Source organism: Carex rostrata, chromosome 32, assembly GCF_964058835.1.
Source record: "Carex rostrata chromosome 32, lpCarRost1.2, whole genome shotgun sequence".
NCBI classification, from domain to species: Eukaryota; Viridiplantae; Streptophyta; class Magnoliopsida; order Poales; family Cyperaceae; genus Carex; species Carex rostrata.
In genome coordinates, this window is record NC_135949.1 from 5,003,419 (window position 1) to 5,031,394 (window position 27,976).

The 27,976-nt window shown below is 34.2% G+C and overlaps 4 protein-coding genes across 5 annotated transcripts; 1 reads left to right on the forward strand and 3 right to left on the reverse strand.

Annotated features, from left to right (window-relative positions):
• Nucleotides 1-417: 417 nt before the first annotated feature.
• On the reverse strand, nucleotides 418-5,663 carry LOC144547846 (putative disease resistance protein RGA3). 2 transcript variants are annotated; one of them, XM_078296532.1, is made up of 3 exons: nucleotides 1,823-5,663; nucleotides 1,631-1,718; nucleotides 418-457 (listed from the first exon to the last, which is right to left on the reverse strand). In XM_078296532.1, exon 1 carries the CDS (start codon nucleotides 5,361-5,363, stop codon nucleotides 2,166-2,168), a length of 3,198 nt encoding a protein of 1,065 aa, XP_078152658.1. In that variant the 5' UTR covers nucleotides 5,364-5,663; the 3' UTR covers nucleotides 418-457; nucleotides 1,631-1,718; nucleotides 1,823-2,165. The 2 variants fall into 2 exon arrangements, with proteins under 2 accessions (XP_078152658.1, XP_078152657.1); XM_078296531.1 differs by lacking the exon at nucleotides 418-457 and adding an exon at nucleotides 474-506.
• A 946-nt stretch (nucleotides 5,664-6,609) lies between these two features.
• Nucleotides 6,610-9,507, reverse strand: LOC144547706 (uncharacterized). The gene is made up of 5 exons (XM_078296408.1): nucleotides 9,285-9,507; nucleotides 8,626-8,731; nucleotides 8,321-8,535; nucleotides 7,769-7,975; nucleotides 6,610-7,664 (listed from the first exon to the last, which is right to left on the reverse strand). Exons 1-5 carry the CDS (start codon nucleotides 9,471-9,473, stop codon nucleotides 6,753-6,755), a joined length of 1,629 nt encoding a protein of 542 aa, XP_078152534.1. The 5' UTR covers nucleotides 9,474-9,507; the 3' UTR covers nucleotides 6,610-6,752.
• Nucleotides 9,508-10,094: 587 nt separating this feature from the next.
• On the forward strand, nucleotides 10,095-12,082 carry LOC144547841 (small ribosomal subunit protein uS17-like). The gene is made up of 6 exons (XM_078296522.1): nucleotides 10,095-10,234; nucleotides 10,399-10,439; nucleotides 10,546-10,646; nucleotides 11,052-11,196; nucleotides 11,601-11,690; nucleotides 11,817-12,082. The coding sequence occupies exons 1-6, from the start codon at nucleotides 10,223-10,225 to the stop codon at nucleotides 11,908-11,910; spliced, it is 483 nt and encodes a 160-aa protein (XP_078152648.1). The 5' UTR covers nucleotides 10,095-10,222; the 3' UTR covers nucleotides 11,911-12,082.
• Nucleotides 12,083-14,246: 2,164 nt separating this feature from the next.
• Nucleotides 14,247-17,808, reverse strand: LOC144548190 (polyadenylate-binding protein-interacting protein 9-like). Its single transcript, XM_078296895.1, has 9 exons — nucleotides 17,583-17,808; nucleotides 17,370-17,465; nucleotides 17,091-17,135; nucleotides 16,466-16,538; nucleotides 16,245-16,354; nucleotides 15,376-15,435; nucleotides 14,957-15,216; nucleotides 14,795-14,856; nucleotides 14,247-14,290 (listed from the first exon to the last, which is right to left on the reverse strand). The coding sequence occupies exons 1-7, from the start codon at nucleotides 17,757-17,759 to the stop codon at nucleotides 15,034-15,036; spliced, it is 744 nt and encodes a 247-aa protein (XP_078153021.1). The 5' UTR covers nucleotides 17,760-17,808; the 3' UTR covers nucleotides 14,247-14,290; nucleotides 14,795-14,856; nucleotides 14,957-15,033.
• Between the last annotated feature and the right edge of the window lie 10,168 nt (nucleotides 17,809-27,976).

Genomic DNA, 27,976 nt, shown 5'->3' on the forward strand with positions numbered 1-27,976 from the left:
CAAATAATAACATCAATAAATTACTTTTATAAGAAAAGAACCAAAGAAGTTCAAATTATAGTACACCTGAGGGAAATAGTGTAGAACAAGGGACTTGGTTAGACGTGTGGCATAAACGTGGTATGAGAAGTGGGCCCCGATCCCAGCAATGTGGTCCCGGTGCGCATGTGTCAAAAAATGGTGCCTCTTCTCGGCTGACGCAGGACTCCACGTGTCCACCGAGAAAGGTAACCCCTTCGGCTTCTCTATTGGCATTTTCCCCTCTTTCTCTCTTCGCGGTTCCGCTCTCTCTCTCTCCCCTTCTCCTTCTCCTTCTCCTTCTCTCTGAAAATTTGAGATTGTTTGAGGATCGATTGGAGGGAAGAAGAGGCGGGATCCGGGAAGTGGGCCCCGATCCCAGCGATATGGTCCCGGTGTGCATGTGTCAAAAAATGGTGCCTCTTCTCGTGGAGTCCACCTGTCACCGAGAAAGGTAAGCGGGATCCATGAATTGGAATACATATCACCTGAGGTAACATAAAATTTGAGTTTAGATCCGGACTGTCCAATCTTCTTTGGCACGAATATTAAAGGTTCCCTTGCATTCTACCTTGGGCCGGATTGGTCCAGATTCTGATTGCACGGTTCATAAATTGCTCAATTTACTTAAGAAAACTTGTCAAATGTCAATTTTGTATTGTACTTGTAACCAGAATCTAGTGATGCAAAGGAAAGAAATTGGAGGAGAAAAATATACAAGAATCGAAAGAAAATTGGATATTATTAATCAGGTGAGAGAGAGGAAGGAAAGAAACATCATGGAAAGGAACTTTCTTTATTAGTTCTATTACTAGTCGGGTGAGAGAAATAGTGGATCCGTTAATTAAGCCATCCGTTAAAAGAGCAAAGGTAACTTTGATATTTAGAAACAAATTATTCTCTCAGTTCTCAAAACTTAAATTGTTGCCCTCACTATAGCATTCCCCTTTTAAAACAAGAGGAGGGTTCAAATGCCTCCATTTTTTGTGCCTCCACCATGCCTCCATTTAAAAAATTTTAATAACTCAAAATTTAAAACAAAAAAATCAAAATAAAACCGTTAGATGTGATCTATGTTATTTTTTCTACGTGCTCATAAAATTTTTTTCACATTTCAATTTTATTTACATGTGAATTATAAGTTGAAAAATCAACGTCTAGAAATTATCCACATTAGTGTGCTTTTTACAAGCTCTTGATGACAACCAAAACAAAATTGAAATATTATAATTTTTTACATGCGCATAAATAAAATGATATAGATCATATCCAACGGTTTTATTTTGACTTTTAAGTTTTAAATTTTACGTTATTAATGTTTTTAAAAATGAAGGCACAGTGGAGACACAAAAATTGAGGCATTTGAACCCTCCTCTTAAAAAAAATATATTAGTCTATATTTGTTGGAAATTTTCCCTATTGCAAAAATACAAGAATAACAATAGATATGTTGATTTTTTCAAAACATCCTCTAAAGATAATAAAGCTCCTAAAAGTACTAGGAAAATGACCATAATAGTTCAATTCAGAGTATGAACTATGAAGGATTGGTACCAGTGGTAATTTACCGTACTAGTTCAATTCAGTGTATAAAAGTATAAAGAACTGGTACCATAATAGATATGCATGCAAATTTTGCCAGTTGGCACCACCTGTACATCCTCTATCAACAGTAGTTGTTCGCTTCACACGCCATCAATCTTCAGATTAAACACAAAGAAAAACACCAGCAATATCAGATCAGATAGAGAAAGGAGATATAAGCATAAGAAACATACAGATTTCTAGGTCGCGAGGCATGTACCTTTGCCAGTGATAGAGAGAGCTGACGTGGAGTTACGGCCGCGCATGAAAGAGAGCCAGTGGAGTTGCATGAGTGGGACCAGGCGACACGGCAATAGAAGGTGAATTTGAAAGATGGTGTGGGTTTAACTTTAATCAACTATCGGGTTTGATTTTGAATAAATCAAATTCATTTTAGAAAGCTCCATTAATTTGACGACCCCTTTAATCTGATTTTTGATGAGATCCTACGACTACGACAATCCATCTCCCTTACCAGGGACTCTTTAACCAAACAAATAAATAAATAAACATGAACCTGAAGAACAAATCAGACCCGACCAAGAACTGTCAGTCCTTTAGCCTTACCATGTGCTCATTGACCCGATTTCGAGGGCCTCAAGCCGCTCCTTAATTATCTCAGGCACAGGTATATCTTCCTTGTTAAATGATAATTCCATTTCCTTGAGATTGGGAAACCCCCCTGAACCGAGGGAAGCTAAGAGCAACTGGTCATCAACAGACATCTCTAGTTTTCTAACTGTGCAAAAGGTCGACGGCAAATTCTTTAGTTTTGGGCACAGTATTATTGAGAGCTTGTCGAGGCGCGGTAAAAGTCCGTGCCCAGGGGCCACATCAGACCACTCTTCTAGCTCCGGCAAGCCGACCAGTTCTAGCTCGACTAATTGTGTGAATGCTGCATCACCACTGTAGAACTCAGAATCCAAACACTTAATCAAAGGTAGGCAGTAAAGATGTAGGACCTCCAAAGAAGGAGCTTGTCCGATAGAATTTAGACTCCGAACTTCCATGAGACCAATGAGTTTAAGTGTTTTAAGGGATCTAAGCTTCTGGAATTCTGGAAGGGTTTCACACTTCAAACAAAATTGTAGTGTCAGATGAACCAGATTTGGTAGTTGCGAGTTCATCAGCCACTTTGGGAGTATTTTGCCTGGATAACGTTCAATCTCTAAATTGGAAAGCATATTTGGTGGTTGCAAGCTTTCAAGTATTTGCTCAACTTGTGCAATATCAATATTGTATTCTAGTTTTTTGAATAGTTCAAAATACTCATACATGCTTGTCTCTTCTTCCTCTGTATCACTACTAATATTTTCATCAAGGTTTGTGCAAGCACGTAAATTCCATGATAGCTTTAGATCCCGCAAATCATTTTTAAGAATCAGTTTAGCCTCTTCCGCCTCTTGCTGTGTTTGCACATTTTCTAAGTTTTTTATTTCTAGCTTCCCCTTGAGATCGAGTTTACCCAACTCTGTCATGCTACATTTGGTCTTGCCACCTGGCACAAAAACTGACATACTACGGAGATGACAAAGATCTCCAATCCCACAAGGTAAGCACTCGAGGAATAATGTATCTAAATCAAGATGGATGAGGCTTCTCATCTCCCTTATTTTGCTCGGGAGTTCATGCAGTAAGTCACAAGATTTAAGTCGGAGCGACTTCAGATTTGTGAGCTTAACAATAGACTCAGGCAAACTTTCAATCGGACAATAAGTAAGATTTAATTCTTGTAAACACCTAAGTTGACCGATAGAATCAGACAAAGAGCGGAGCATGGTGCAACAATTAAAATTTAGTATTATTAGGTTGCAAAGTTCTCCAATTGAGTCCGGTAAATTTTCGAGAGAAAAACAATGCCCCAAATCTAGAGTTGTTAAATTCTGGAGGTGGCCAATATCTGAAGGTAATGTTTCTAAATCAGTATGTGACAGGTCAAGATACCTTAAGTGTGTAAATTTTCTCAAAGAGGTGGGAAATTCTTTTATAGGGTAATAATGAAGAGAAAGTGCTCTTAGTAGTATGAAATTAGAGCATACATAATTCAGGAAATCCTTTTGCTGCTCTTGCTTTTTGATTCTAAAAATATCTGATGGGACTAGATATAAGGTTCTTAGATTTGAGGGAATTAATTCTGAGGATTTGAAAGTATCACATACGAGACCATTCTTACAAACGAAGGATAAGTATCGTGTGTTTTCTGTAATGTTTGTTATTCCATTGGGATCAACAATCAAACATTCTTCATCGGCTTCATAGTTAGCCAAATCATGAATCAAGTCATGCATCTTAACACGGTGTACTGTTTGACCATCATATGCTAATTCCTGAACTTGAAAAAGGGATCTAGAGAGCAATTCCTCAACATACTCCATACCAACATCTTCTAATTCTGCTCTATTACCCCTAGGCTGAATAAAACCTTCTGCAATCCAAAGTTGGATCAACACATGAGTATCTATGGTTTCATTCTTTGGGAACAAGGCACAATATGTGAAGCACGATTTTAGATGAGGCGGTAAACAAATGTAACTCAACCTTAAAGAAGGAAGAATTTCATCCTCTACATTAGTTATGTTCAAGATACCATTATCCCTAATTGCTAGCCACTCCCTTTCCCTTCTCTTAAATCGCATCAAACTTCCTAAAACTTTTGCTGCTAAAGGCACTCCACCACATTTTCTCACTATCTGCTTTCCAATAGTCACCAATTTTGAAGTGGCATCGTTGTTTCCTAGTGTAAATGCCCTTTTCTCAAACAATAGCCAACAATCCTCCTCCGATAGGCCAGTTAAGATGTATGGTGATACCGTACCCATTATGGAAGCTACTCGGGTGCTTCTAGTTGTTACTATGACTTTACTCCCCTGTGCACCGATTGTTAACAAAGCTCTCAATCTATCCCATTTTTCACTATTCTCATTCCACACATCATCTAGCACAAGAAAAAATCTTCGGCCTCCTAGCCGTTCTTTAAACTTGTGTTGCAGTAACTCTAGATTTGAACCAGAGTTGCTCTCTATTATTAAACCCAATATGGAATTGATAATTCTTTTAATATCAAAGTTATCATTGACACTAACCCATATCAATTCGTCAAAATGTTTCTGCACTCTCTCATCGTTGTAAACTAATTGGGTGATCGTGGTCTTTCCGAGGCCTCCCATGCCGACAATTGCCATCACCCCTATATTGTTTGTATTTCCCGTATTAATTACGAATTCAATTATTTTTTCCTTGTCTCCCTCTCTGCCGTAGACCTCAGACTCGATCACAAATGAACTAGACTCCCTCACCATGCTATCCTCCCCATTACCCTCTGTTGTTATCTTTTCTTGCAAATGGAAATGGGATCTCTCTGCAGCAATCTCATCTAATTTTTTCATAATTTTCTTTGCCTTGTGGGCAAAATCAGATCTGGACTTAATTGAGTGTGGAATCAATGAGAACTTGCATACCTTTCCCTTTAAGCCAGGTATATTCTTGTTTTCTGATTTATGAGCCTCTAAGGCTGCATCATCGAGCAAATCGTCTATTTCGAAAGCCACGTTTTTTAGCTTCTTCAGCCACCCTTTCAGTGCCCTTCCCTTCTCTTGCCTCCCCTCAGCATCAACTAGTACATCTTGTATCGCCTTGAGGGTGCCTTTGAGCTTTTTTAAATCCTTGTTAGCACCACTGAGGAGACCATACTCTTTTATTAATTTGGTCCCCATCTTATCACAAACCAGCCTTACAATACTAGAAGCGACAACTTCAGCCATTGCTACAGGTATTACTCTTCAAATCTGTTTAATTTGTCTCAAGGTAATTGTGGATTTGAGGATGAACTTTTGCAAACTTTGATATGCAAACTAATTGAGTTATAAGGAATGAGGTGGAAGAAAATTTGTGCGATCTTTATGTGGAAATGATCAGAAGGTAGCTTTTGATAGAAAGTCTAGTCTTTGATACAATTAAAATTGAGATGGAAGGAAAGTCCGAAGCACATTATGAGAAATGGAAGAAAAGTTGCTTTGGGATGCAAGTACAGTGTTTGATTTTGAATTGATTAGGTATGATAACTTTAGTAACTTTCACTTTATTAGTGCAGTGTGGGACCAAGTTGGTGAGGTGCTAAGTTGTTGAAGAATATTGTAGTGTGTAGTGGATGCAAGACTTGGAATTATCATCATAGTGACTTGAATTAGCCTATATTTTAAACTAGCTCTAATGACCTTCTCTCTTTAATTGAAGGCTTATCTCGGTTAAGAATAATAATTTTTGAATATCCTAGCTAGTGTATGATCGAAATTTAATTTTTCATTTTTATAAAAAAATACTAAGTATTTTATGGTTGCAAGTTGTAACCAAGCACAGTGATTCAGTTTGGTTACTGTCTGTTTTTTTTTACTAGTGATATGTAATTAGAATGGGCATGGGGGGTATAGTTTGAGTTATTACTTGTCGAGTGAGGCTATGGTATCATGCATAGCATGGATTGGTCCATACTACAAATCAATATTTTTGTTTTCAAAATTCTGATGATCGATCCAAATTGTACAACATGGTCTCCAACTCTCCATATGAAAATGTATTTGTAAACTAAATTTTACATTTTTAAGAATTGTTTTATTATTTTTTTAGATGGGTAGAAAAATCACTGTTTTTGGATGATCCAAAATTTTCAGATCAAGTGATTTTCTACCCATCTAAAAAAATAGTACAAAATCCTACAAAATGTAGAATTCAATTTAGAAGTACATATTCATATGGAGACTATATTAAACTGTTCAAATTGACCGTTAGGACTTTCAAACCAAAAATTTGAGTTCATAGCACATGCATAATACCATAGCCTCACCCTCACTCTTACTTGTTAGAATTGAACATCATGTGATTAATTATTACCATTTTTATTAATTCATTTCATAAATCTTTTGCACGTATTGTGTGCAAATTATAATGATGCAAGGATACCTTCAATAAAATGCAGTAGTGGATCTTACCTAATAACACTATTCTGAAGAAAAAAATTAAGTATCTCAGCATATAGAATATTTCAAGCAACCTAGACTATTTTAAGCAATAAGAAGAAAACAACACAAAAACTAAAAACAATTGTCCTTCAATTTTATGGACAAATCTTTTAACAAAATACGTAATATTCTAAGTTATGCTTCTTTAACTAGATCCAAAACCAACCTAACCCTCTTAGTTGAACGCATTAACTCTACTAGTGATGGAAGAGGGCGAGGCACTGGCACATTCCTGCTTCTGTACAATTGTTTCAAGCTTTCCTTCATACCCATCCTGTTGTCCCCTCCATTTTTATCTCCATTTAGGTTCATCTCCATTTTCTCATGATTAACCTGCTCTTCTTCATTATCCTTTACACTCATGTTTTCTGGTACACCACTGGATTGTTCAATGAAAGGTTCAACTGATACAATCTCCAGTTTTAAATCCTTTTTCATGGTTACAACAACACCTTCAGTTTTACCATTTTCACCCTCGGCTTCCTCGTTTTCCCACAATTGAGTCTCTTCCAATCCCAACCTAGCCCTTCCAAATAGTGTTACCTCCTGCTCCTTCAAAGGCGAAGGAATTTTTCTTTTTCGATCATGGTTAAAATCCTCAACTACTGAACATGAAACTACTTTGCATTTCACCTCCTCAGACCTACCGATTTTTGTACCAGCATTTGTAACACGTTTTACTGGGGAAGACAGCTTGAACAGCTTCCAAACAGGGTCATCTGCCTCGAGACGGGTTTTGAAGCAGTGTTTTTTTACATAGGCTAGGTCCATGGCCAAACAAGGTGGGGTTGTTGATACAACCCACTTGGGTTTGAGATGGCGCAGGGCCCACTCGAGCTCGTGTCTAGAGGAGTGCATAGAGTAACATACGTGCCATATACCAACTTCATCCTTAACTGCTTCTGTTAGGCTCAGAATCTCTGCATCCTCGTGATTTGCATACCATTGTGTGGTAGGCCGGATAAATAATGGTTCCGGCTCGTTTTTGGTGCGTGCCTCTATGAACTTTCTAGTTGCCTTCTCATTTAGTTTAGGAAATCCAATTACCTGAAAAAAAAATTAAAAATAATAAGAGATTTTAGTACTAAAACCCCCATTTTTCTTTTGCTCATATCAGTATGTACAGTCCATAGTAGGTACTTATAACTTACATGGAAACGAGTAGATGAGTCATTTGTGATGATATCTGGTGCAATATTTGAGATTACATGAAAACAATCAGGTTCATTGATCTGGTCAACATAGATCTTTGACTGAAATTCTTTAGAAACTTCGATTAATACTTCTTCTTGGCCAAGAAGGTCGCATGCAAGATACACCACCTGTGCGTTCGGATGCATTCTGATGCAATTTTTCACCTGCAATTAATGTGGTTGAAAAGTAATCTAATTTCAAACATGACTAAATTCAGTAAAACTGAACTGCAGAACTGCTTAACTTGGGTAGGAACTATACGGATAAATATCTCAAAAATATTAGGTTTGAAAATTACCAACAACTAATGGAGTATGTGTTTTCCTTTATAGTTTACACTCCTTGAAATTTTGTGTCTGAATGAAAATGTGCGAGCGAAAATAGCAGAAATCTCAGCATTTACTATGCTGTATAAGCTGGGGGTAATTTGCAAAATTCCATCAACAAGGTAGTTAAGAAATTATTACCTAGGAAAAATCTAAATAAGAAAATAAATCGATATTAAGAACCTGTTGGATGGAAGATTGTTTGGAGGGGATTTGGAGGGAGCACCGGCCAAAAGTGCAATCAAGAAATACATAGTCAAGCTGAGATAAATTCTCAATATCCTTTTTGTTGTAAATATATTTTGTAGGCAAGTTTTTTACAACATCTCTTGTCAGCCTACAATCCCCTGTATGTAGTAAATTCCCAAATGTACCCTCGAACAAGAACATCACTGCCCCTGAAATTACAACAAAAAATGTATAGAACAAATTCAAAAGAAGGATAAATAATGAAAATTATTATAATATAAAAGAGGAAATATCAATACCAGGACAGTGATTCGCATCATATGCAGTGACCTTAAAATCACCTTCGGAATCTTTTACAATAATTCTCGTCCCAATCTCAATTTCCACAAATATTGACTTGTCAAGCTTGAAAAAATCATAAAAGAAGGTGAAAATACTGTCAGTAAAGACCGTGACAAAGTGCAATTTATAAACAAGAAACATGAAAAGTCAAATCCATTTTGTTCCTTGAGGCGCTGTGCAATTTAGTCCGCAAACTTTTTAACATGTTCAATATGGTCCTTAATCAATATGATAATGCACTTTTTGTCTTTTTATCAGCTTCAACTCTAAGTACAAAATTAAAAAAATGAATTCCTTCTAAAACGTTAACTTAAATTGGGAGTAGAAATCTTTAGTTCAATATGTAAAAGCGGGTAAAAGCAAATAATAACATCAATTTATGTTAACGTTTTAGAAGGAATTCATTTCTGTTGTGTGATTGTTCTTTGATGCACACCAGTAGAGCACCAAATTGTGTATATTCATTAATCTTTAATTCTCTACTGGTAAATTTAATAACTTCAATTTATGCCACTTAAACAGATGCGCACCAGTAGAACATAAATTTATGCCACTTAACGAAAATCTTTAATTCTCTACTGGTAAAAGCACCAAAGTAGTTTAAAATATAGTACACCTGAGGGAAATAGTGTAGAACAACAGACTTGGTTAGACGTGTGGCATAAACGGGGTATGAGAAGTGGGCCCCGATCCCAGCGATATGGTCCCGGTGCGCATGTGTCAAAAAATGGTGCCTCTTCTCGTTTGACGCAGGACTCCACGTGTCCACCGAGAAAGGTAACCCCTTCGGCATCTCTATTGGCATTTTCCCCTCTTTCTCTCTTCTTGTTTCCCCTCTCTCTCTCTCTCTCTCTCTCCTTCTCGTTCTATCTGAAAATTTTAGATGGTTTGAGCATCGATTGGAGGGAAGAAGAGGCGGGATCCGTTCCGGGAATTGGAATACATAGCACCTGAGGTTACAGAAAATTTGCGTTTAGATCTGGACTGTCCAATCTTCTTTGGCACGAATATTAAAGGTCCCCTTGCATTCTACCTTCGGCTGGATTGGCCCAAATTCTGATTACACGGTCCCGATCTAAACTCAAATATTCTGTTACCTCAGAGGATTTGGACATCGAGAATGGCAGAGGGAGGGCTCGAGGGGTTAATATTCTTGTATTTGTTGTAGCCCGGTTCGACATTAAATGATTGGATCGAAGTATACGGGCCGAGATTAACCCAAGTAAAAAGCCCATATTTCAATCTCAAAATTAGAGAAAAAAAAAATCCAAGTCTCCAGTGGAACGGACTGATATCCCGTGTGCGTGTGTTCAGTTATTGACATGTGGACCCACAATGTCAAAATAGCTCCTTTGCGTGTAATTGCGTGTGGGTCCATGAGTTAAGAGACTCGCGACACTGCTACGAACCCGATCCCTTCGCAGAGAATTTCGACTTGATATTACCCTAGAAGTTTGCCTGGCATTTATACTAGGGTTTAGAGTTTAGTTCTTCTCTTTTCCTGCCGCCGCTTCATCTTTTTCTCGCTCTCTCTCTGCGCGTATAAGAGCAGCCATGGCGGAACAGGTAACGGATCTCTATGTTATTTAATTTGCTCATATCGATTGTTCTTTGATGTTCCGGTTTGTTGCGTGATTAACCTTTCCTATTACTTATTTTTTACCTAACGAAAGTAGATCCCAACGAAAAGTGCCTCTTTTGTTCTAATGCCATATTTCTTCTGATTGCAGACCGAGAAGGCATATCTCAAACAGCCCAAGGTTTTCCTTAGGTGAGATTAATTTTGTGATTTTCAATAAAATTATGATGATTTTGGTGGAACCTAAAACTGTTGAACGAAGGGGAAAAAAATGGTTGATTGGTTGTATATGCTGCAGCTCAAAGAAATCTGGAAAGGGAAAGAGGCCAGGTAAAGGTGGCAACCGTTTCTGGAAGAGTATTGGCCTTGGTTTCAAGACCCCTAAAGAGGCTATTGAAGGTAATTTATCTAGTTTTTTTATGAACTTGGACCAAATTTTGATACCAATTTTAAAGAACCCTAGTTTGATTTCAAATTGTTTGTCTATGAAATTATTCTGGATGGTGCATTGAATCATTCAACCAGCAAGTATTTTATACTGGTAGGACATGCATTATGGTAATGATTCTCCTGATGAGCAATGAGTTTGCAATTATGTCAACTTAACTATATTTTGCTCTTAATTAAAGCTAACTAAGCCAAGTTAAGTATAATGTATGACTTAGCTTAATTTAACCCAACAACTTTACTCAAGGCATAAAGATATAAAGATATATGTCAATGTGTACTAGTTTGTACCTTTGGTGCTGTTAATATTCTTGTGCTATGAAGTACTAATGGCAGGTATTTGATTGTCTTAATCAGGGGCTTACATTGACAAAAAATGCCCTTTTACTGGAACTGTGTCAATCAGAGGCCGCATTTTGGCTGGTACCTGCCACAGTGCAAAAATGAACCGGACCATTATTGTCAGAAGGAACTACCTCCATTTTGTCAAGAAGTATCAGAGGTAAACTTCTAGTTGCCAATTATTGTTCTCATTTTTCTACTTGTGATGCATAAAATCCATTTTGGGCTTTCTTATACATAAAATCCATTTTGTCAAGAACCTTGAAAAGTATCATCAGATCATGTGTATAGCTTGAAGATGAGATCTTTAAACCCAACTCAATTGTCGTTTTGTGCCTAAACTGCCTTGATTTTTTCCTATCTTTGTGTGGTTGTGCAAGAATCATACTTATGGCATGTATTGACCATTTAAGAAATGAACTTTAACCTGGTAGGTCTGATTATTTTGCTTGTTTTTGTAGGTCACTAATAGTTGATACATGATAGATTTTTTGAGAATTTTTTGGGGATGTTCTTGAGAATTGAACCTTTCGTATTTTCTTTTTATTTTGTAATCCATTTCAGGTATGAGAAGAGGCATTCAAACATCCCAGCCCACATCTCACCATGCTTTCGTGTGAAGGAAGGAGACCATGTGATCATTGGACAATGCAGGTATACAGTTCAAGACCAACAAAATGATCTGTTTTGTATTCAAATAAAGTAAAATCAATATCCAATTTTTTTTGGGGACATGAAACAGATAATTCGTTTTAACTCTGTTCCAATTAAATCTTTCAGGCCATTATCAAAGACAGTGAGGTTCAATGTATTGAAGGTGATTCCAGCTGGTTCGGCCGGGGGTAGCAGTAAGAAGGCTTTCATTGCTGTCTAGAATCAGTTTTTATTTTATGTCGTGCTATTTTGAATCAGATTGTCTTTCTAAGGAGTAAATTTTTTAGTAATGTTCATCAGTTTCTGGTGTTGAATTTTCCTATGCTTTGATGTGAGCTCTTGTTGAAAAGATTTTGTTTTTTGTCCATGTTCGAATCAATTATCACGTAGAATGTGGCATGTTTTTTTTCTTTTAAAGCAAATATCAAGGAAACTCAATTTAGGAAATGCTAGTTATGTGGATTGTGTTATATTTGATAGCTTTTTGAAAAAGAAAAAAAAATGTAGTACCTGCAAATAAGCTACAGTCATTTTCACTGCTTAATTAATGGGTTGTAGTCTAACAATTTGTACTGAAAAAATGAAATTTCAACTTTTTTTGAAGTCCTTGTGCATGTAGAAATGTAGAAGTTAGAAGGGAATAAAAAGAAATTACATACAAAACTGACGTATGGTGCCAACTTGGTAGCATTCCAGCTTATGATTAGGTTTTTAGTTGGTATGATACTGGTCTGGGGCAATTGAGGACAACAAGCAAATTCAACAATTACTGGATTTAACATAGATTTTTTTTTTTTTCTAAAAACTACAATAGGGAGGGTGATTCAATTGCTTTTAAATTGTGTTTTCATCATGCTTTCACTTTTTAATTATTCAATAACCAAAATTTAAAAATGTTTAAAAAAATCCTGTGTTAAAAATGTTTAAAAAAAAACCCTTTAATCACTAAAAGTGAAGGTATTTAGCCCTCTTCTTAGGACAATTCTTTGGTACAAATTAAGCAGCAACTTTTTTTTTTACTAATTAAAGGGTCCCGGTACATCTTAGTATCTTTTAGATGCTATTATCGAGAATTGAACCTGCTTAATAGTAGCTATTTATACTCGTAATAAGCTTACAAGTACATTCAGGGCTATTTTTTTTTTTTTTTTTGGCACACAATCATAACACAAATAAAAAGTGTAAAAATCAATCTAGAAGTTTAATTTTCCCATAGAATTCTAATAATTAAAGGACTTAGAAATAAAATTGTCTTTGTGATTAATCTACAAAAGATAAAACATAATCTCTATGCTTTTAACTTTTTCAACCATCAATTTTAAGTTCTTAACAGTTCAGAACTTCAACCATCTTGAATGTAAAAAAGCTTCATTTTTTCAATTTTCAATTTTCAATGTGTCCCTGTTTTGAACACCTTCACCTCAACATGCACTATTCCTCATCTTCTCCATTATTATTGAACTCACAGAGAAAATCATGAATACTTCTTTAAAACATTTGATTCAAAGGCGATGTCACAAGTAAGCTTTGCTTATAAGTTATGAATGAGCTGGAGTCTGACAAGGAGCTCATGGTTTGAAGATCCTAAATCTGAGTCCAATAATGAGCCTTGACATTGTCAAATGCCTCCTTGCCAACTGCCATCTCTATTACAAGCTGGAATTACTCACCGACCAATTCATTGAGAAGTTTTTACTGAGATCTCTCTCTAACAAAGCATGTCGAATTATGGATATTCATATTGTTAATATTGATTTCCTCCAATATTTTATTTTACTAAATATGTTTATTTAATTGAATTATCAGAATGCAATCTTTAATTATAATATAGCATAAGGTTAAGAATTTAAGATGTATCAGATTTTTTTTGCACTTTCATGACTTATGTGTCTTGCATATGTAATTTATAACTTGTATAAAAAATGAAGAGATCATACAAATTTGAATATCAAATTCTTAATTAGTGGTTAACTCACGAAATATGTGTCACCAATTAATTGTATTAATTAGCTAGTAGATACTCAATAGTTTTGTTATTCTCTCGTCATACATACTGAATTTTGAAAAAAAAAAACAATATTATGTGTTGCCACAAAAAGTTTTTGCTAGTCTGAAAAACAGAATATAAAGTTCATTTCCAAATATAACTACATTTTGCACATCACCCCCAGTACCATGTTCAAATTGCACTAGTACAATTTGACAATGTTACAACTAACAAACTTATCAGCTTTCCTTGACAAAAAAATTACAACTAACAAACTATTCAGTTTTCCTTGTAAAAAAAATTATCCAATTAGATCTGTCCCTACAAATTACAAATAACCCCACCCAAACTATCTAGTACAATCAGCATTCTAATAACTTGCACCCTCTAATGTGCTATAGACACTTGCATGTCCTAGTACCTCTGTCCTCTTCCAACCCTTAACGCATATTGTAGCCAATCATCTATTTCTAATGATGCGTGATTCACCAAAAGCACTTCAACACTATATCACAGCAGCAAATGTTGCACGCTTTGAAATTCTTCAAACACCAACTAATCCCAAATTCTCTACTGCTGACAGTGCCTTATTGGTGCTTTTGAAGCAACCACCCTACAAAAGAGGAGATTTTGTATAATGGTTTTAGTGAAAATAAGAAGAAAAAAAAAATCAGAAAATTAATTATGTGCAAAAATGGGGCAATTTCGTGCCTACCCTAAAACCTAAAATTTTGAATTTTGTCCCTACAAAACAAGAAATGCCATGCATACCCCTACAGAGTACAGGAAATATCACATCTACCCCTCAAATTCTAAATATTTATGCACCCCTGTTTGTCCATATCATTGTAAAATATAACTGACGTAAACTCCTTCACAATTATCTGAACTTTTTTTCCATTTTAATGGAAATTATAAGTAGAGTCTATATCAGAAATATGCCCCATGTTAATTTTAGAGGGCCATATGAAAGTTCTTTTTTATTTAAGAAAAATGAATAACTTTTTTAAGTTAAAAGGGAAGCAAAATTACTTTTGTTTAAACTGGCATATAGGAGATATTATATTATGAAATTAAAAGTGCATATGAGAAAAGAGGAAATAACAAGGAAGTATACTTGACACCATAGTTGCCAAGCACCATGCCAGTGCATTTGATTGCTGCCACAGCAAATTCCTCCTGCAACATTAGCAAACATTTCTTACAGAATGAAAGGGAAAAAGAAAAACAAATTTTGTATCAAATTATATTCTTTCAGATGGCTTTATTGCAAAATTACCTTGACAAACTCAATAAATCCATGTCTGCTGTTGCTGATCTTATGATCGCCCAGGAGACTAATGCAAGATACCTACATCAATTATTTGTGAACCAGTGATTATGTGTCCTTATTTGAATTCTTGGAGTGTGATTTGTGCTTTTATGGGGTTTTATAACTGGCACTATTATTGATTGAAAACTATAAATTAGGAAAGGGGTGATTTTGCAAACTTCTCCACACTTGATCTCAAAAAACTCCTTCAAATCTTTCTCCGAAAGCTGCCAAAATAAATATTAAAAAATTACATCATATCACAAATACAAAATGAAATTACAACTAGAATTTATGTTATGGAACTCCTAATTTGAATACAAAATAATTACCTACTGCCAAAAATAATTTATTTTAGGGAAAAAAAAGGAGGTGGTTGATTTTACCGTTTTGTCTATGTAACTGCAATAGACTGTTCTGACGATCTTTTCTTGATCATCCATAGACTAAAAATTAAAAGAAAATATGGTTTCACGACTAAGAAATTTATTACCAAAAAAAAAAGAAAAGAAAAGAAATTAAAGCTTTAACAAGTAGATAAATAAATGGAGCAAAAGTTAGATGATACCTATATGTATATATGTATCTGATACGTATCGGATATGGTAGTGTATCCAATAATAATATTTAATATTTATCAGATGATTCAGTCGTTGGTGTCTCTTTAGCATTCTAGGGTGATCGTTTTATAGCCCCAAAAGAGATGTGAGAAATTTACACAAGCAATGTGGGACTAAATCTTTGAAGACCAAAACCATACTCTTTTTTATTTTTAATTTAGTGACAGGTGTCACCAAACTACAATTGAAGTATATATTAAATTATTAATAGATGGTGGGTCCCATTGCTAATTCCTCCAACCCTCTTTTCTATTCCTATTAGTTATCTTAATCTTATTCAAGTCCTATGCACTTATAAATACTGTATATTCAGGCAATTATGCATAAATAACAAATTCAAAATACATACCCACATTATATAATTAATATAGAACCAAAAATTGGCAATTGCCACAAACCATCATTCTTTGTTTTTAATTTTTCTGTGTCGAACCACATGCAGTCAACCGTGTTGCTATTTGACTCACTAAATGGATAAACATATGATGATACAATTCATTTCTCTATTAGTGTTGTATTCCCGAAGCCCTATTGTATTGGATATGATACTCGTTTTCATAAATGTGCAACTAGGAATACATATATAAGTAAACACAAATTAATGAGTATTGAAATAAAAACAAGTAAATATATACATGAGAAGGGAGGCGATTGCGGGGAGCAATGGTTCTATGAGATGGCAAGACTCTGACAGGATAAAAGCCAATTCTGGTACAATTAAGTCTCATTGCCGCCTTTGCGCAATCTATGTACACAAATAGAAAATGAGATATTGATCAAAATTAGTATTTATAGTTAGCTTACCTTGCATGGTACCTATATATATATATTTGATTAATAAGGGAAATAAAATAACCTTCATTTTCAAATTCAACAAAACCATAGCGTAGACCAGACTGAGTGTCTCCACATATGCAGCTTCCTTTCACCTATTTTTTGGAGGTTGTAAGGTAATTAGATAGTTCTTTTTTAACAATTAATAAAATAATTAAAGGAGAGAGTTTCTATCAAGAGCAACTCTGTTCTCTATAATAGAATAGTATGTTTTTGTACTTTCTCTTAGCTTCGAGTTTTCTATGTAGAATTAGTTTATAATTAAGAAATTAAGTATATTCCATTTTTATCAAAATAAGAGATTTCACATATGGAAACTTACGGCATGTTCTCATCAATATCAGGTTTTATTAAGATACCACCACATTATGTATATAACATATAGCATGTGTCCCATTAACAATTAAAAAAATAAAGCCTATAATCCAATTAAAAAATGCCCTAGAAAATACCACATCTAAAAAACTTAAATAGCCTAGATAAAAGTCAACTCTATTTCTATAATTTGTATAAGACCAAAATTTGATAATTATTATATAATAATTAGCAAACCCTTACATACAGAAGATAATCTGATTATAGCAAATTTCTTGCATAAAATGTCTGCGCCATACTATTATAATAATAATAAAAAATAACAAGCTTACTACTCCACAGTTGCTGAATTCCCTCATAAGCTCTTCCTCGGTGATCTGAAATTAACCAATAAATAATTTGCATATTTGTAAGCATATCAAAGGAACCAATAAATATAAAAACAGATATTTAAATTTTAGCTTAAATTCCCTTGAATATGAAAATGAAATAATTCCTTCACTTGTACAAATCATTTGCATGTTCCAGGTAACCTAACAAAATACATGTAAATTCGATTGTTTTTGGGGACATATATGAAAACAAAAGTAATCACGCATGAGGCCACTCACGCGAGGATCGATATCTCTGACGTAAACTGTTCTCTTGATTTTCGATTCTTTCTCCGCATTTTTGTCCTTTCTGATTCTACTAGAGCTCTCACTTTCCTAATTTCGATTAAAAAACAATAAAAAAATCATCAAAACATAAATCGACAAGGAGAATTGAGTACAATTTCTTCTATTACTGGAATAATGGATGCAATGCGGTTGATTCAAACTTACCGCGTGACTAGACCCGGGCTGAGCGCGAGATCGCTGAGTTTGAGCAACGTCGGATACGATCGGACGGCGGATATGAACCGACGGGAAGAACTCCGGCGCGGTGGCGGAGAGGCGACGACACTTCGAAGGAACGAACTCCTCCGCCAAAGGGTTTAGCTTTGACTCGCAATTCTTCATCGTTGACTCTTAAACCCTTTTTCTCTTCTTTACTATTTTATGATCTTTTGCTATCCGATCCCTCGAAATAACTTAATTTGAAAGCACCGAGAGATAGAGAGAGTAGATCAGAGGAGAACTCTTTTCTTTTTCTTTTTTTTTGGGAACGGGAGGAGAAGTGCCAACTTTTCTGGGTGGTGAAGTTTTTATAGGAGGATTATAAAAAATGAAATTTATTGTAAATTAATTGTTCAGAAAGATATAGCTCATTGTATCACTTAATTTGGAGACACTATTGTTTAGTTGAAATTAAAATATTTTTAGTCTATCCCAATTTAGATGTGGAGAGATATAGTAGTATTTACTTTAGTAGAACACTGAATTATTTAACGGTTTTAAATGACAAAATATATACGGTGCTCCATATAAATTTTCTTTGAATTTTCTCAAGACTATACTTAGTGGGTTCTATAAGAATATATTTTGGAACAACATAGAAGATATTAATCAGTCTTACTCAAGATTCTAAATAGCGCGATATAGCGTTTTCAGACTGTAAAAACTATTGCGCTATCGGCGCTATAGCGGTGCTATATGAGCATAGCGCTATTTTTTTGTTTGTTCTGCTATGACGCGATAAACGCTATTTAAATCTTTAGTTTTACCTAAAATTATGGATAATATATATTTTAAGACGGTAGTTTTTTATTCATACGTACAATGTACAAATTATATAAAACGTTATTCAAACTCTATTCTAATTTAAATGTGAAGAGATACAGTAATATTTAATAGATCTATTTTCTGAAATTTTTATAAATATCCAAATCAACTAACAAATTACGGAATCTACCCTGTTTTGCAATGAAATTCGAAAAATACCCAATCCGGTTATCCAATAACCGGATTTAATACAAGTGTCCGGTTACCCACTCCCCGAACTCAAAAAAACAAGTCCGGTTAATGGTTAACCGGATTTGTGCATTTTTTTTTTTTTTTTGAAAACAGAAATTTTTTATTATTTTTTATTTTTTGTATTAAAATATTAGAAATGTTGAATATATTTCTTTGAAAATAGATGAAATTCAATATAATTTAATTTATTAGAAAGACTGCAACAAATAACCCGGATCAATATTTTTCAGATCAGATTTTTCGCGGCTGTAAGAAAAATTAATATATTTCTTTATGTGTTATTGGAAAAAAATAAAAATAATTAGATTCTGAGTTATTGATCCCGGTTCAAAAGTCACTTCTAGGTAATCCAGAAAATATTGTGATCTTTCTAGTACATTTAATTTATAAAAAGTTGTATCTATTTTTGAAAAAAATCAAAAAATCAAAAAATTTAATTTATTTAATGATTGTTTTTCAAAAAGAATTCTCAAAATAGATACAACTTTTTATAAATTAAATGTACTAGAAAAGTCACAATATTTTCTGGATTACCTAGAAATGACTTTTGAATCGGGATCAATAACTCAGAATCTAATTATTTTTATTTTTTTCCAATAACACATAAAGAAATATATTAATTTTTCTTACAGCCGCGAAAAATTCGATCTGAAAAATATTGATCCGGGTTATTTGTTGCAGTCTTTCTAATAAATTAAATTATATTGAATTTCATCTATTTTCAAAGAAATATATTCAACATTTCTAATATTTTAATACAAAAAAAAAAAAAAATTTCTGTTTTCAAAAAAAAAAAAAAAAAAAAAATGCACAAATCCGGTTAACCATTAACCGGATTTGTTTTTTTGAGTTCGGAGAGTGGGTAACCGGACACTTGTATTAAATCCGGTTATTGGATAACAGGATTGGGTATTTTTCGAATTTCATTGCAAAACATGTTAGATTCCGTAATTTGTTAGTTGATTTGGATATTTATAAAAATTTCGGTCTATTTTAGTGGAACACAGAAATTTTTTTACGGTATTAAATGACTAAATATACAGTGCTCCTTATAGATTCACTTAATTTGCATGCTTCCAAAATTATACTTCATTGGTCCATGTAGATAAGAATATATTGGGGACAATATATGAGACAATAATCAGTTTCACTAAAAAACTATGGGCTATAGGCAATGTATGAATTTTACAACGATATATAGAATGTGGGCATAAAATTGTACAAATTATTTTGTAGAAAATAGTTACAGAAACATCCAAAAAATAATAAAATTAAATTGTTTGGTTTGTATAGTAATTTTTTTTTAGAATATTTTAATGTCTATGTTTGTTGTTTCACTTTCAATTATGTATTACTTGTAAGTTATATTCAATTTCTTGTTGTCTCTACTATAAAATAATAATAAAACATTAACATCTCTATCAAGTGTATATATATATATTTATCAAGTATTATCTTATTTTTTTAGGAAAATTGTTAATATTTTTATCCAAAACATTAATGGGGCACTATTTAGTAGTACGTTTTAAATTTAGTTTCTAAAAACACTACATCAAATGCTACATATGAATATGCCACACAAGGAAATAAATTAGAAGATTGTAAGGGAAATGTCAGTTTCTTTTTGGTGGGAAAAAAATGTCAACAGAAAAGAAAACCTTATAATTAGAAGGAGTTGTTTTTTTTTTCAATGTATTGATGATATGACATGAAAAAAAAATTGAAAAAAAAACTCTTTTTATATGTTTTCAGGAATAGAAAGGATGTATATTTTTTAGAGGTGCCTTTTGAGGCACTTCCTTTTATATGCCTTTTTGTTTTGGGAGAATTTAAAGATAATTTATTTGAAGCACCATATATATTTTTAGGAAGCTGATATGAGTACCCACGTTACAGTATCCGCACCTAAACTGCCATATATAACTGTTTGTGGGGACCAAACTGTCATAACTTCACATCAGATCTGTAACTTTTTTTTTAATATTAATAGTCAAATCTTGAAGTATGTAGTCCAAAGAACATAAGTATTTATATCTATATAGTAAACAAGAGTAAAGCTAGCATGTGACATGCTCATCAAGAAAGTTTGGTGAGCATAACTCCAAAATTATATCGGATCGATGTCAAATGCCAAATCCAAACCGTTGAAATCAATGTACTTCATGAGTGATGCATATACATGCAAAATTTTGAAAGTTTCGAGTTTATTTGTTACACGGTCAAGTGGTCAAAGAAATGAACATTTTATTATAAGTTATTTTATATATTCAATTTTTATTATTTCTTTGACCACTTGACCGTGTAGCAAATAAACTCGAAACTTTCAAAATTTTGCATGTATATGCATCACTCATGAAGTATATGGATTTCAACGGTTTGGATTTGATATTTTACGTCGATCCGATATACTTTTGGAGTTATGCTCACCAAACTTTCTTGGTGAGCATGTCACACGCTAGCTTTACTCAGTAAACAATGTAAATGATAAATTAATTATTTTTAAATAATCGTACCCGCACTTTTTTTTGAAATTACTGATGTCTACTCGCACCTAAACTGCCATAATTGCTTGTGGGGACCGCAACTGTTCTAGATCTGTAACTTTATTTTAAAATATTAATAGTCAAATCTTGAAGTATATAGTTCAAAGAACACAAGTATTTATATATATATAGTAAAAAATATAAATGATAAATTAATTATTTTTAAATAATCGTACCCACACTTTTTTTTTGAAATTTCTGACATCGTACTCGCACCTAAACTGCCATAATTGCTTGTGGAGACCGCAATCGTTCCAGATCTATAACTTTTTTTTTTAATATTAATAGTCAAATTTTGAAGTATATAGTTCAAAGAACACAAATATTTATATCTATATAATAAACAATGTTGTAATTTTTACATAACTGCTTGTGGAGACCTAAACTGCCATAATCTTGTAATTGGATCCCTCCTCTTTTTACATATGACACTGAAAATATCAATATCTAAGTATTGAAAGTATTTATATCTATGCACTGAAGTATTTATTTTTATGAGGTCAACTATTTTTGTTAGAGAAATGTTAACACGGAATTAGTGCCGAGGCTTTGAAAGGGTGTTGCTAGCACTACTAGAATTCACTCTTTTTTCATGCTCCCGAAAATGGCTATTTCCAAGAGATTACCCTTGAAAAAAGCCCAAAAATCGCTATTTTCAAGCGCTACCCTTGAAAATACTACCGTTGATAATACCCTCCTTGCAAATAGTCAGTATTTCCAAGGGTACCGTTGGAAATACTCTTTTCTAACTTTTTTCAAGAGAATACCCTTGAAAAAAGGGCCGTTGGAAATACTTTCAAACTTGGCCACTGTCTACATTATTTTCAAGGGGAGCATCGTGGGGCCCATCAGATTATTTTCAAGGGGAGCATCGTGGAGCCCATCAGATTATTTTCAAGGGGAGGGAACATGGGTCCCACTTGAACATTTCCAAGGGTGACACCCCTGGGACCCACTAGAGTATTTTCAAGGGTAGTTTACGAGGGACCCACCCCAGCATATCCATGACCAGCGAAAGTGGGCCCCACCTGATCAGATATTGGTGCTATTATTTAAATGGGTCCATGCATTTTTTTTCCATTGATATACCCCTGGAAATACTAGCCTCTTTTTTTTTTGTACCAGAATGCTTTCATTGGATAATTCTCCCGATACCAACCCAATATTCCTTTACAATCTCCAATTCCCATTCAAACTGATAACACATCTTACAAATCGATAAAAAACACATTAAGAAAAGAGATTGCAAAGCATTTAATAAGCATAAATCATTAACATAGCATAATCAACACATTGTATCAAAAGAAAGTGAAAAACCCTTTACAACACAATATCGTGTGCTTGCACACCGCTAATATAAACCATGGTATACACCCTTTAAAAGTGCTTAAAAAACACTTCTATACATACTCAAAATATGCCCTAATTGAAGACAACTAGCAAAATAATATTTACAATTGACTAAATTGCAAAAATGTTTTACGAGAACAATGCAGTCACTCTTCCTTTTATCTTGCTATGTTGTTCTCACTGTAATAATAGGTGGTGATCACTAAAAGGTTATACAATTTAATATTTAGATAGTAAAAATCTAAAGCATTACCAATCCTTGCCAAGCGCAACAGCAATCCAAATTAGGACCACTTTAATATCACTGTTAGCTTGTCATGATTTTGCTTCCACACTCTACAAACATAAAAAAGTACAACTTCACCACATAAAATGATAGCCATAACTTACATCTACATTCAACTTAGTAAAATGATAGCAAGAAATGAGATCATTTACCTCTGACAAGTAATCCTTTTCAGATGGTATCTTCTCTTTTAGATGGCATTTCCTTATGCTATTATAAGATATTGCCATGTAGTGAAATCTAGTACAACCAATATTTACAAGTTATTCTTGAGAGTATTATTGCATACTATTTTTTATTTGCATATAACTAAGCATGTACATATTTCGAATAATATCAATTAAATTTCACATTGTGTTGGCAGTGCACATGTTAAGATATAGCTAATATTTTTGACAAAATTACTTACATGTCCATGACAGCAACATTTTTGTATCAAGGATAGTTCCAATCCACATCCCAATACCTAATATGTGCATTTAAAATTTTGTAATCAACATTGGATGGTCACTGCAGTCCTACTATTTGTCTGTTTTGACTTAAAATGTTGTATTATATTAGTATAGGACCGTTATTGTTTGGTCTTGTTCCCGACATTTACATAAGGTGATTTCTACATGAAAAGGCAAACGACCCAACATACAACAAAAAACAGAGATATAGAACCCAAAATCACAGGAAAAAAAAGTAGAACAAATTTGTTTTTACCTCACTACCATTGACAAAAATCAGTGAAATGCTGAGTCAATTGAGGAAAAAAGGAACAACAGACTTGCCATTAACAAAAGAAAAGAAAAAAAAGCAGTAAGTTACCTCTGTGCAGGAAGAGACCAGTGAAAGCTTAGCTGGCGACTAAAGTTGCACTGAACAGACAGAAGACCAGAAATTCAGTTTATAAGTCACAATTTTTAGACTAATGACAATTAAAGACAAGTGGTATGATACCTCCTCTTCGAAATCTGGAGAGTGATGGCAATGGTGATGATACTCTCTGGCATAGTGGAGCCTGCCAGGGGCGAATCCATGTAAGCTGATATCTGCTCTTGCACTGTCATTCTTCTTGAAATACATGACCTCTGAAACAAAGAACTAATAGTGTTAGAGTGTTTTACTATGTTTCTGAAATTAAATGAAGCAAAGAAAGAATATATGTAAAGAAATATAAACTGAAACAGAAAAAGAAAGAATGTATTAACTACGTGAAACCAAATGCATATAAATGAAGTAATAGACAAACTACAATTAAAAGCATATTCACTTTTTTAATTATACAAAAAATAGAAATAGAAATTTGATGAAATGAACTTACTGTAAAGCATTAACAACTATGCAAATGAAAGAGAGAACGACTGCTGTCTATAATTTATTGATCCCAGTAAAGTCAATTTCTTACAAATTTTGTTTACACTATTAGCAATTTTGGATTTGGTATTACATCTCCAATGCTATCTTTTTTTTATTTAAGACTATCATAAATTACAAAACTCAGGCTGATTTAAGCAAAGAAGAAAATAAATTATACTGATAAAATGAGGGTACGAAAGGCAAACTTTTTATTTATGAGCAGCACAATGTCTATGTGCTGACTGGTTCCAGATTTTGGGTTGGGTCCGTAGAGTCCGACCAAGCATTTCTCTCCATACAACTTTTGCAATATGTACAAATTGACATAAGGATTTGTAGTGTTAGGATCATATATCCCCAATGAAGGCTTAATTAATTAGTAGTACTCTTTGGGGATTAGACAAATGTCCTTTAGTCCCAATCTCAGAGACTTTCGTACCAGTACAGGATACAGCTTCACTAATGAGAACAACTGCCATCAATGTAGGTACATACTATAGAGTATACAAATATTCCTGTTATTAGACTGCATACACTAAGGTACTGGTATTCAACTTTTGAACCAAATTTCATAAAATCCAAAACCCTAAAAAAATGTAAAACAGAAAACGACCAATTTTCAAGCAACAAAAGGAAGGAAAACCAGGAAATTTATGGTCTAATTTAATCGTTGTGGTCTAATTTAAAACTAAAATAATTAAAACCTAATTACTTGGCATCAACTAAAAAACAATTCAAGAGTTCTATGTGTCCAGAACCCTAACTCACTGAAACCCTAACTCACAATTCAAGATGCTATGGTGACAGGGAAGGTGTTACGGCATCAGGTGACGGGCTATGGCAGCCGGGAGGTGTTACGGCTGTGGGGGAGGTGCTACGGTGGGGGTACGTGCTACGGCAGCCGGGAGGTGCTACGGCAGCGAGGGAGGTGCTACGGCAGGGTAGGTGCTACGGTGGAGTTAGAAGAGGAAAAGAGAGGAAGGAGAGTAAAGTATGTGTGAGAGAGAGACGCGTTCAATCTGGGTCTAGTTAGATCGGCACATTTGGCGGCTCCATTTGGAATTTTCGAAAAAGAAGAGAAAAATGGCGGATAAAATTGGAGGGAATGGGAAAATTTAGGAGAAATGAAAAATTTAGGGAGAAAAGAGAGAGGAGGCGCCTAAAGATATTCTCTGGATGTAATGGGAGAACTAAATTTGACAAGTATAGATTTTAACAGAGCAGTTTTAGCTTCAAGCAGTGTATCAAATTTTTTGGAAGCTCCTTAAATTATATAGGTTGTGCGCTGCATAAATCAAAACTGCTTTGCTAATAAAATCACCTCAAATAAATACATCATCACCATTCATTATCTATCATACGGCTTGGAGGTTGATATTTGCTAATTATGTAATGCATATACATCAAATAATATGAAAAAATTAAAATTAAAATTAATTATGTTTTTATGGCCAAATTATACTTATAAGTGTCAATTTTAAAGACTTTCATCATTATTTGCCCCTTCAAATTTAGCAAATATCTGTGGACCGTTCATTTTCGCGTAAACGATCAATGGTTGATTTACAATAAAATGATTATAAATTTGTTTTGAAATGATCAAGGGCATATATTAAACACAACCAACATAAAAGTTTTGAAGTTTTGTTGTGTTTGAGTTTCGATCCAACGTGAAGTGTTTATAACCCTTTGATCTTTTGATATTCCATCGACTTGATGGATAGGTAAATAAATATAAAATTTCATCAAAATTTACTGCAATAATATATATGCATTGCTCTTTGATTTCAACGGTTTCGATCGATCAGCAAATGATGTGTATATGTGTGCCTTCATTAACTCACAAAGCAAGAGTATATGTTTTATAGAACATATACTCTTGCTTTGTGAGTTAATGAAGACGCACGTAAACACATTGTTCGGTGGTCGATCGGAACCGTTGAAATTAAAGAGCACTGTATTTATTTCCTTGCAGCAAAGTTTGATCTGATTTCATGTTCATTTACTTATCCATCTAGCTAATGGAATATCGAGACATCGAAGGGCTATGAACATTTGTAAATCTAAACCGTTCAATTAAAAATGTGCCATCCTGATTGTCAATGGACATCTCCATTACCTCAGGAGATCCGGACCAATCTATACTATCTATCTAATCCTTGATGAGTTGCTACAGTATAATGGGTCCCTTTCTTCGAATTTGTATCCTCTACGTTAACTCAAAAAGGAATCTTTTGAGTTAATGTATCTGGACCGTCTGATTTGCTTTGAGAGTCGTGCAAATTAGATCTGCACTAAAAGTAAAGACCCAATGTTTTAGGCGGAGGGTCGGATGGATCCAGTTTATAATCGCACGGCTGGACTCCGTTTTTGAGTTAATGCAGACGATGCGGACTCCCTTTCTTTAGCGGTATCGATTCTTTCTTTCTTTTTCTTCTTTTTTTGCATTTCCCTTCTCTCTACTCCCCTCCAATCCTCATTCCCACCACCCCTTCTCCTCCCTCTGCCTCCTCTCCTCCTCTGCCGCCACCTTTTTTTTCCCTTCCCCTTCCTTCGACAAATCCCCGCCTGAAACCCAAGGTCGACACCATGCGGTCTGTTCCCTCCCTGCTGTCTTCCCCCTCTCCGTCGGTCCAATCCTTCGCCACCGCAGCTCTGTTCCACCGCCACCTCCTCCACAACTGGTACTCTCTCTCACTCTATTTTTTTAACCATTTTTTGTATACACTGATATTGATTGATTTTTATTTAATTGGGGCTTTTTAATTGAATTAGGGTTTTACCAGTAACTGATTCTATCCTTGTTATGTAGAATGTAAAATATCCTAACCTTTTTAAGGAACATTCACTACATTTGTTGAAAAATTAGGTTATATTGAAAATTATGAAATATATTGTCATAATGGAATCCTACCAGAGCTATTGCAAGATATCATTTATTGAAAATTATTTGGTACTGATATCATTTACGGTTATGCATCTTGCTTCATCTAATGCCTTGCTTCGCAATTCCCTCTATGGTTTATTTGCTTACCCCCAAATACACTTTTTAAAGCTATTATGTACAATAAAAACAATACACCGAACTTCTGCAAAAACACATGCCGGTCACGGTTCTGCAACAGACCCTCAGAGCTTCACAGCCTAATAATCAATGAGAGGCTGAGAATCTTGCAAGACCTTGTACCCAATGGTACCAAAGTAAGTTGATAAAACTATATTTTGACTCTTACTAATTTTTTATGAAAACTATATTTTGACTCTTACTAATTTTCTGTTAGAGGGAGAGTTTGCACTCTATGCGTGAAATTAGATGGATGCTTGTAAATTCAGACTTATGTCAACATATACTAGTGCTGGATGTGCTGGCACCGGATATAATTACAAGAGAATTTTTCAGTTTAGGTAATTTTGTACAAAGAAACTAATTTCTAAGAATCAGTTAAGCTTGATCCATTGTCAGGGAGAGAGGTTTTATCAGCATCATAATTTCCATGATTTTGCACCTCATAATTTCCTTATCAGCATCGGTTGTGTATCGGGTCAGGGAAGAATTCTCTGACAATGGATCAAGGAACATGACTTAATTATATATATTCTTTTTTATTATTTTACTTTACTTATAACTCATAAATTATTTTGCATAGTTACCTATTAGGAAAGGGTTTGAAAGTGAAATCAAATTTTTTGTTAAAGAGGTTGATGTTAGGAAAATTTAAGTGGTTTCCTTTGCTTTGTTTGCCTAACCTATAGTTTTGATTATCGAGTTTAGTCTGCCTAATAACTATGACATTGAATCA